Below are 10,636 nucleotides of genomic sequence, written 5' to 3' on the forward strand. Positions count from 1 at the left end.
AAATGTCCTCAAATATTTTAGGGGCCACTGCTGTATTTTAATATTACATATGTCCCTGAACAAACAGTTCAGTATTTCTGTACTATGTTTCTGAGTATATGAAATGTGGCCAGCTTTTAGACATCAATTTTAAAGCAGATGAGGTTTGTCCTCTCACACCATGTGCTGGGATGTTTTGCTTAACAGTTACATGTCTCTGTTTCAGATTTCCTACATGATGATGTAAGTGTAATTTATTGACTGCTGTTATAGACTACTGCAATATTTCACTCACCATAAAAGCGAGGGCCAGTAACAGCTGTAGACAGACCACAACCGACAGCATCCTGATGGCTCAAAGTCAATCCTGACTGGATACAGCACACAGCACACATGCTTAAACCACAACACCTGTGCCACACAACATTAAGTGTCCAGATGACACGTGGACAATATACCTGTTTTCTGCCAATTCAATGTTCACACACCCAATGTCCGTCCTGCAACAGACAAAAGTGAGTGTTAGTTTTCTGTTCATTTGGAAAAGCCCTGAAGCTATGCATGCTCAAACAGACAAGACACATCACCTCGGCTCAAAACATGAATTATCAAGAAAAAAACACATTAGATAGGAACGCATGCCAAACAGCCAAAAAGCGCTATTGGAGATTTAACATTTCAATCATCAGCATGCAAATCAAAACTTTCTTTAGATTTTCATACATTTAGTACCCTGATGACCAATTCACAGCCCTAAACTGTCATAAAACAAGCATGAAGGAGAACAAAACATACACTAAAACATGCATCACACTAACCAACACAAGACCAAACTTTCAAGTCATTCAGAACACAATAAATCTGCACAGAAACAAGTGTAATCAATATGTGCTCTAAACTGACCCAAACATATTTGATATCCTCTGAATATATTAATTCATAACCTGAAGCTATTAATAAAAGTACAAAGTTCATACACTACACTTTCTGTGAAACTGTAAAACAACAACAACAAAAAAAACTTCAGAATACCTTTAAAATTCCAATTCAAGTTCTGATTTCGAAGTGAAAAATAATTGAAATAGCGAACAGGATGCAGTTTTGACGGATGGATGCATTGATTGTTTTGACTGCACTGAAACAGTTAAAGACTGAACATCAGATTTATTCAGATATAATAAAACCTTAGGTCCCAATCATCTTGTTGCACATAGGAGCACTTGCATGACTGCGATACAAAATTTTTGAAAATGTCAGAATTTCAGAGGCTATGATTTAGTGCCATTACAATTAATTAGTGCTCACCAAGTGCAAAATCAGTCTCAGATGGCCATATGAAATAATTCAGCAAAATGAATTATTATTCAGTCCTCAGTTGTGTGACTGCTGAATTTCTTCAAATTGAAATTCAGTCAGTTCCTCTTCCCATCATCACAATTCAAATCCCAACCCATCATCCTGTGTTCACTTCAGATCCACATTCATGAATCAAAAGCAGCCAGTTGTTAATTTCTGAATCTGCCTGAGGTTGCAGTGATCTGAGGGCACTGAGGTTTGTTTGCAGTGTCAGTGCTGTATGTGTGGCACTATTGTTTGAAGCAAATCACCGTAACTGTGATCTGGGGCAGCCAACGGTGACGGCGCTTCAGCTCAGTGATGCCAGTATACACTAGACTTCTGGGTAGTCAAGCAACGCTCTCAGAAATCATGTTCAAACAGCCTGAAACACGTTACGAAAGATCTTTAATACAGTAAATGACTGCTTTGCTGCCAGTCTGAGCATGCTGCCACCTGCCAACACCGCTGCAAGTTGTGCTTTTCTGAACTGCAGGAGAACCTGTGTGTTGTTTCAGATTTTGTTCAGATGTGAAATACATTTCATACCTTTCATAAATTCATAGAGACATTCAATGTGATGTAAACTTTACTTGTATATGTAATCTCTCCGATTAAAACACACCGAACAGTCATCGAAATGGACATACAGCCAAAATATACTACAACAAATAGACTCAAAACTTAACAAGAAAGCATCTTTTCTGTAAGAGACTTTAATGTATCTAAAACTAAACATCATGGTGCAAGTTAGGCCTAAATAATGTTGACTGAGAGACTATAGGTAATATTTGTACTTTTGAAAATTAATTTCACATCACTTTACTGTCTGACTGTTTACTTTCAGTTCAGTGTTTTTTGTAATAAATAAATAAATTCCTGTAAAAATTATATCCAATGGCATTCATTCAGATAATAAACTCCTTGTAATCCAGCCAGAGTGAAATCGGATTCCACAGCATTCCCCAACAGATAAAACTATCACTCAACACAGACTTTGATGAACTGCTCTGTTTCAGCGAGAACCTCACAAACGGAATTTTATTTTTATATTCACACACAGAAACACACTGAAAGAGAAAGTAACAATATCTCTTAAACATATAACTCACTTAGCCTTGTTCCGGATGTCGAAAGAAAGCAGAGCTGATGATTGCATCTCACGCTGATGATCTGCGCTCTGAGGAGCGTGAGGGAAGACTGGTGTTAAATGCGTCACACACACACACACACACACAGAGAGAGAGAGAGAGAGAGAGAGAGAGAGAGCACTGAGAAAAGAAGCGTTCAGTTGTAACATTTTAATAGTGGGAAAAACTCCCCTAACAAAAATAGCCTATAACCATCGTTTCCGCCAATTAACATATTTACAAATGCCACAGTTACAGTTTTTCTTACTGTTGTACAATTGTGATAATGCTTTGTCACGAATAACATACAAAACACTAATAATTAAACGAAAGGATAGAAATATGACGTATGACAAATCCTATTTTTTTTTTTTTTTTTTTTTTTTTTTTTTTTGGTAATCACGTTTTACAAAATAGCATCTCTGCAAAAATATTAATTTAACTATGTAATGTCACTAATAACTGATTTAACTTTCCATTTTTAACATCTCAGCATTTTGGGACACATAAGTTCCTGAACATGATGAATGATGGGATACACTTAGCCTCAAACAACAACAACAACAACAACAACAACAACAAACAAGTAGTATAGCAGTATAATATTAGCAGTATAGCAGTATAACATATATAAGTATAGCAGTATAATTTGTCTTGTCCAGTGTAACACACTGTTAGTGATGGAGATTTCTCATTGACTCTTTCTGCAGTCACCGTGACTCCAACAGATGGCAGCAAGTGAGTCATTGAATTATTCACTTAAGCGATTCATTCAAAAACACTGAAGCTTTTGTGTGCTGCTTGAACATAAAAGGACTGTGAATTCAAAAATGGACACTATTTAGTGCAAATTAATATTCTTGTGGTGCACAATTAATCCCTATGTTAATCCCTAAATTAACCCACTTAACTCTGTCTTTTGACATGTGTTTGTATTTTAATACACTGCATCAAGAAGATGAATTTAAGAATCTCCTCTCTTGTTTTTATTTTTATAGATTACTTTACTCTTTATACTCTTTTACAGTTGTTTATTTTTGTAGGCAGAGCAAAAATACCCAGAGTAACTCAATATGAACTAATGGTGTTTTAAACTGTTGTATAAAAGCAATATCACACTCACAATCATGCTGTTGGTCTGAATATCAGCACAGTTTTATTCCTTATGAGGAATAATCACTGAAATCTATATTAAATCATAGATCATTGGGAATAACTCACTTAATATGTAGTTTTGAATATATGGTTTGAATGTTGGTTATGCTGTTTCTGTTATCAATTATTCTGCTTGCTCCATGGAATTTTTTTATTTATTTATTTTTTACAAAAAACAACACAAATACTGTAATACATCACTTTATAAATACTTATGCATTAATCAATAATCATGAATTAAGTGTTCTTCCTTCATATGTTTTATCAAATATATTTAAATTTATTAATGTTAACCAAGTAAAAAGTGAGTCGGATTCATCTTCTAGTCTTATTATGGTTTATAAACCTATTTATAGACTTGCAAAAATTTATATTTAAGCTCTATTCAAACAAAGATGGAGGTGATCTAATAAATAATGATAAATATTCTGTGTAATCAAGAGTTCAAAAAGACATGCATTGGTCTGCTGATGCAAAACAAGCTGTGCCCTCTAGCTTCAGGAGCTGGTATTGACAGGATTTATCCACTCCTACAGATCATCTTCATCAGTGATGTTTGATAGTCATCATACCTGTCATCTCATCTAAGACAAACCACTGAGGCAGAAAAGCAGTGTAAAGTCATCCATGCACCATCCTTTACCTTTAGAATGAGGTTCTGTTGTTTTTTCCTCTGTCTCAATAATCCTGGGCTCATGAGGATGGGATTTGTATTTATTCGTTCACAGCACCTCACTCTAATTTTAGACATAATCCAGTGTTAAATGTAGTTGTGTAGTAACTTTATAGCCTCTGGGAAACCATATTTCACATTTCAGGTTAATGTGTTATATTAGAGGACATTAATCAGTTTTGTTAAAATGGCAATCAAAATTAAATATACATTAAACATTAAAATGAATTTGTTAAAAATTAAATAAATATAATTTATTTATTTATTTATTTTTATTTATTTATTTTTGTAAATAACTCTTTCCCAATGCTGTATGAACTCAGTGAATTAAACTTCAGGTAAGCAGAGTGAATCAGCAGAGAAGCACTTTAGAGCTCTGTAGAAATCATAACATAGCATAAAAATACATAACATTACACAGTAGTGACTGATAACGCCATACATTCAGGATGCTATGCAAGTGTTTTCCCTACAGTGCACTATAGCCTAATTACTTCTTTTGCCAGTATCAAAATATTTCATGTCTGGGACATATGGGTCTTCTAAAAGATATAAGGATAAAATCACTGATTTTAATCTGGAATTATAATTTCTACCAATATTTTACAAATGTCTAATTCAAATTAGAAGGCATTTTAATGTGAAACTACTGCACCAATAGTGGACATTGTGCTAAAGAAAGTATTACTTAATTTCCCAAATTGAATAGTTTCCTTGACTTTAAAGGATGTAGAGACTGGGAACAGGCCACTAACTGGAACTGTTTTATGAGGTTTAGATGGACTAACAGCATACCTCTTTTTCCCTTAAATAGCTGGCTTCACATATTGTGACGGGGACCAAAAAATGGACTAGAGAAGCCTCTAAAGTGAGTGAATAGCTTGTGTAATGTTGAGAAGAAGATGAGGGAACCATAAATCAAGGTAAAGATTTCTTTCAAAGGCATTTTGAAAATCCATGCTATGTCCAAAAGCTTGATCTAGACATCTTTCTAAACCAATGATCTGGGAAAGGATACATTTGGATATAAACTCTGCAACTATACAGGACATCAAAACCCATGTTGGCACGATCTATAACCTAACCACCACCCTTTGGTTTTAGAGTCCAAAAGAGTGAGAGTTAGAGAAAGAGAGTGTTTCCATGATTGCTTTTAAACAACTGACTCACATGTACAGTCGCCAGCAGGATTCAGACATTTCACATTTGGTTAGATAATCCTCTGTATAGGTCGACCATGTGTTCAGGCATTAATCAAACAGAGTGTGATTTTACTTTGATCAACGACAGGGTTTCACTTCTCAAGATGCTTTGTCATTGCCACAGTTTTACAACTACCTCATATTTCAAATACTGGCAGCTTAGTGATTCTAGTATCATTGCTTTGCCTCTTCTTCAACCATAATCTAGGATTTTCTGTTAGCAAAAAATTGCAGATTGCCATTCTTTCATTACACAGAAACCAAACATTTAAGGGGTGAACTAAGGTACATTTAAATCAACATCAGCATTGGCATATTTTACACTGGTTCACTCCTCAACCTAAAACACACCAGCAGATGCACACAGCGTGTAGTTATTAAATGTTAATAGAAAGTCCATGTAGTTTCCTTCTCTCCTTTGTAACAAGTCTCTGTAATCAAAAATATTCCCAACATGTACCTAGTGAACCCTGGGTTGTCAGTCTGTTTGTGGTCTCTCAGAGTTGTCGGCTGAGCTTCTGGGCTTGCCTCTCCTTTGCGTCAAAAGCGTACTTGGTGTCCTGCAACTGCTCGATGATTTCCTTAGCCTCCTTCATGTCCTGGGCCAGCTGGTTGTACTTCTCAGCGAGCTCCTGGTTCTCCCTGCGGAGCTCCACCACCAGCTGGCTCAGCTCCTCGCTCTGCCGGCCACAGTGCAGCTTCAGCTGCTCCATCTCCACAAGGGTCACCTCCATGCGCTTCACCAGGCCTTCCAGTTTTTCCTTCGACATGGTTTCTAGTGGAAGTTGTAGGTCTGGGTTGCAGAGTGTAAGAGTGGCAGATAAAAGAGTGTCTGTGTCCTTGGTGCCTGTGGTGTGACTCAATTAATCACTAATGGCTCAATCCTTGAGCGCTGGCTTGTCTTGCGTCATAGGACACTCCCTCACACTTTTAGTAATCCCCTTAGAGGAGCTATCCTTAGCAACATCTCCTGTAGTCTCGGTAGTCTAGATGGTCTAGAGCTCAAGACTCACCTCCAGAGATTAGAGAGTCTTGTGTGGCCTCAAGTAAGCCAGCTTAATACTGTACCAGGAATTGAATGGACCTGGAGAAAACAGGCTATCAGGAAAAAGAGTGACCAAATTTAGCTCTGCTTCCTTACATTGCCACAAATAAGTTTTAAAGACCAAACAGAATTGAACCCAACTTGACATAAGGTATTCTAGGTGGTTATTTACTAACCCAACACAAAAGAATCCATCCCCAATCCCTGTGATGTTTTGCCCTCATTTAATTTCTTTACATTTCATTTGCCTGCAACAATTTACACTGCATTCAACGCATAGTGTACATCTTTTTGGAAATCAAGCCCACAACCGTATCGCTACTACAATTGTGCTCTACTCCAAGGACTTGCAATGCTGGTTCTGGAGGTCCACTCTTGCACAGTTTAGCTACATTTCTAATCAAACACACCTGAAAAATCAAGATTTCTTAAAAGATAAGGGATGGAACCAAACTCTGCAGAACAGAACAACAACAACAACAACAACCTGGGGGGTATTCCAGAAAGCAGGTTATGTGACATACCCGGGTATGTTTAAAAGTAAGTAAGCGGATAACCTCAACTTTCGGTTCCAAAAATGGAGGTAACTTTCAGGGTATGTCAGTAGTCATAGCAACTCACTCACTTTTATTTATTACATGTTATATTATCTCACACATGGAGCGGCATTTTCTATAATGTCTAAATTCTAAATCAAAATACATATCTGATATGACTTAATATATAATTAGCATAAAACAAACAATATAATTCACATTCTCAAGGATTAAAGATTAAATGGAAAAAAATTAAAATGATTGCACAGCCATCAGTTAGGTGGCGATATGCACTAAGCATGTAAACAACTAATGAACAAAAGAAGAAAGAAACAGCTTGGCGCCCTTTTTCTTAGCGTCCGTTTCCATAGTGACTCATCGATTCATCGCTCTGTTGAGAATGTCTCGAGTCTTAACCAGGAACATACTCTGAGTTGAATGAACTTACCCCCGGACGCGTTTTTGGAACCACATACCTCGAGTAAGCAAGGTTTGGGGTTAATCAACCGAGAGTTCAGGGTTTAGTTCACGGTAAGTTAACCCTGCTTTCTGGAATACACCCCTGTGGGTATTCCAGAAAGCAGGTTATGTGACATACCCAGGTATGTTTAAGAGTAAGTTAGCGGATAACCTCAACTTTCGGTTCCAAAAACGGAGGTAACTTTCAGGGTATTAAGTAGTCATAGCAACTCACTCTCTGAACTTAACCTGCTCCGGAGCAGGTTATGTTTTTCCAGGGTTAGTTCACTTCAGTGAGCCTTCAGTGGGCGTGACAGATAGCGCACAACATTATATAATATTACAATATGTAATATAGCCTGTTTTATATATATATATATATATATAATATATATATATATATATATATATATATATATATATATATATAAATATATATGATCTGTTAATGAGGAAGCGCTAATATAAGTAATAAATAAGGTAAATATATTATTCTAATATGATTATTTCTTTAATTGGCATATGTAAGAGTTATCTGTATAAATTATAAAACACTATGACAAGGTAATTTTTAACTTATATATATTTATTTATTTAATTTATTACATGTTATATTATCTCACACATGGAGCGGCATTTTCTATAATGTCTCAATTCTAAATCAAAATACATATCTGATATGACTTAATATATAATTAGCATTAAAACAAACAATATAATTCACATTCTCAAGGATTAAAGATAAAATGGAAAAAAAAAAAAAAATGATGATTGCACAGCCATCAGTTAGGTGGCGATATGCACTAAGCATGTAAACAACTAATGAACAAAAGAAGAAGAAAGAAACAGCTTGGCACGCTTTTTCTTAGCGTCCGTTTCCATAATGACTCGTCGATTCGTCGCTCTGTTGAGAATGTCTTGAGTCTTAACCAGGAACATACTCTGAGTTGAATGAACTTACTCCCGGGCGCGTGTTTTGAAAACCATACCTCGAGTAAGCAATGTTTGGGGTTAATCAACCGAGAGTTCAGGGTTTAGTTCACGGTAAGTTAACCCTGCTTTCTGGAATATGCCCCTGGAGAGCAACAGTCCTGCAAAGTTTGTCTCCAAACCTAATCAAACACACCTGAACAAGCTAATCAAGGTCTAATGCTGTGTTCCATTTGAACTTGGAAGCTGGAACCTTTGAGTTCCCAGTAGGAACTTTGAAGGCTATGCCGGCACTAAGTGTGTTTTCATTTTAAAACTCATAACTTTTTCTATGGTTACACCTGCCATTTACACTACTCTGGCATTTTTGACCCTCGAAAACAGAGACTTTTAAAAATGCTGCAGACCATGTTTTAGGTAGAAAACTCTAGGGTTGCATTTCAGTGTAAACAGAGCAAAACGGAGACTTTTGAAAACGTTGGCTTGGCTGCCCACATTCACTCTCCTTATCCTTGATGACTGCGTAAATAACATCATGGTCATTGTTGTACCCATAGATATGTATAGGTAGCTGCCCCATTCGACCACTCCAAGCATGTAGACGCGTCCACCATCTAAATAATAGGGCCTCTACCTATATATCTATGATTGTACCTGCATGAATGGTTAGGACATGCATTTTCTGTTGTGAAGTGTGGACAGAGATTGTTTCTGAAACACACTGAAACCCCCTTTTAAAACGCGGTTTTAAAACGAAAACGCATTAGAGTAAACAGGGCCTAAGTGGAACGCACTCCCAAGTTGGAGTTCCAACTCAGAATCTCTGAGAAATCACTCAAATTTCAGAATTCAATAAGGCTGTTCAGTGCATCAAAAGAAGAGAAACAGTGTTAACATATTGTTTATTAGCATTCATATTTGTCTGTGTCTCAATAAACTCAATAAGTGGTGCACACAGTACTATCCAACCTCTATTTGTGGACATAATACTTTGGTGTTATCTGTGCAAAATACCACTTTTTATGTGTTTTTAATTGACTGGTATTGCTAACAATGGAAGCATCCATCTTGGTTTTCTGACTTCTCTACAGGAACGCAATCCACTTGGGTGTGATGTCATTCCCAGCTCTGACATCCAATTTCCGAGGTAAATGGAATATAGCAAAAAGGTTACTAAAATGTGACAGGCAGGTAAGTTTTATTGAAGGTTGGAGCAAAACTATGCAGGACTGTGGCTCTCCAGGAACAATGTTGGCCACCCCTCAGTTAAGCTTAGCTCTAACCCTAACAAAACGTACTGGAACAAGCTAATATGGAGCTGTGTTTGACTTCATTTGACACTGTGCAGACCGACTGGCATCTGCTTTGAAGCAGTGCATGCCAGGTAGAAATTTTACCTGACTTGACTTAACATCCGACATCACGTCACTGTGGCGTACGCTATCAAAATTCTGCAAGCGTGATTCGAGAGCAGTCAGCCAGCTAATTTTTGGCCGGATTCACCAATGACAAAGATCATGTGTGTTATGTTTTTATTCCGACACATTCAATTCTACTAAGGCTCACAAAATCTTATCTTATAATAGATATATGATTTAAGTAATCCTAATGCTATAATATTACATGTTTATAAAAAAAAAAAAACTGGTTAAAATATAGAAACTACTTTACTTGTATTTAAAAAGTATAGCCTTGTCTTTATTCTTGTACACAGGCTGTGGATTAAGCAGTATATGAAGAACTGTAGAAAAACTGTTCCTGTTGCTACATGAGAATGTCTGAAATGTGTGTTTATTTGACAAATATTGAATCTAATCCATTTCATCTGTGATAAAGTATGCAACATAAGCATAACTACAGGAAGCAGAAAGTGTCCAAATGCAAGTCTCCGTTTCAACTCCATCCCCAGTTGGCAAATCCCCCAGATTGGTTAAATCCAACCACAGCCAAAGTGTTGAAAACTACTTGCAAATTACAGATCAGTGAGTCAACTGGGAAGCCTGTAAGACACTGGCCCTCCAGGCCTGGAGTTGAAGAGCCCTGTCCTTGGTCCTTCCTTTAATGCAAATCTTTATGTTTTAGTTCTAGAGCTTTAAAAACTGCTTGAGCAATAATATTAGTGATGTGCCAGTGCCTGTTGTGATTTTGTGGAAATCTGTTGATTTCACCTGTGGCATAACAAGATCATTGCA

The 10,636-nt window shown here is 36.7% G+C and overlaps 1 protein-coding gene across 3 annotated transcripts in view; it reads right to left on the reverse strand.

Annotated features, from left to right (window-relative positions):
- paplna (papilin a, proteoglycan-like sulfated glycoprotein) overlaps positions 1 to 2,563 on the reverse strand; it is a 43,052-nt gene extending 40,489 nt beyond the window's left edge. For all 3 annotated transcript variants that reach the window (XM_042742865.1, XM_042742864.1, XM_042742863.1), the window contains exons 1-3: positions 2,427 to 2,563; positions 438 to 479; positions 275 to 350 (exon numbers count right to left, since the gene is read on the reverse strand). In XM_042742865.1, the coding sequence (XP_042598799.1) occupies positions 275 to 325 (51 nt within the window). In that variant the 5' untranslated portion in view covers positions 326 to 350; positions 438 to 479; positions 2,427 to 2,563. The remainder of the gene's footprint in view (positions 1 to 274; positions 351 to 437; positions 480 to 2,426) is intronic.
- Between the last annotated feature and the right edge of the window lie 8,073 nt (positions 2,564 to 10,636).

This window comes from Cyprinus carpio, chromosome B17 (assembly GCF_018340385.1).
Source record: "Cyprinus carpio isolate SPL01 chromosome B17, ASM1834038v1, whole genome shotgun sequence".
In the NCBI taxonomy this organism is placed as follows: Eukaryota; Metazoa; Chordata; class Actinopteri; order Cypriniformes; family Cyprinidae; genus Cyprinus; species Cyprinus carpio.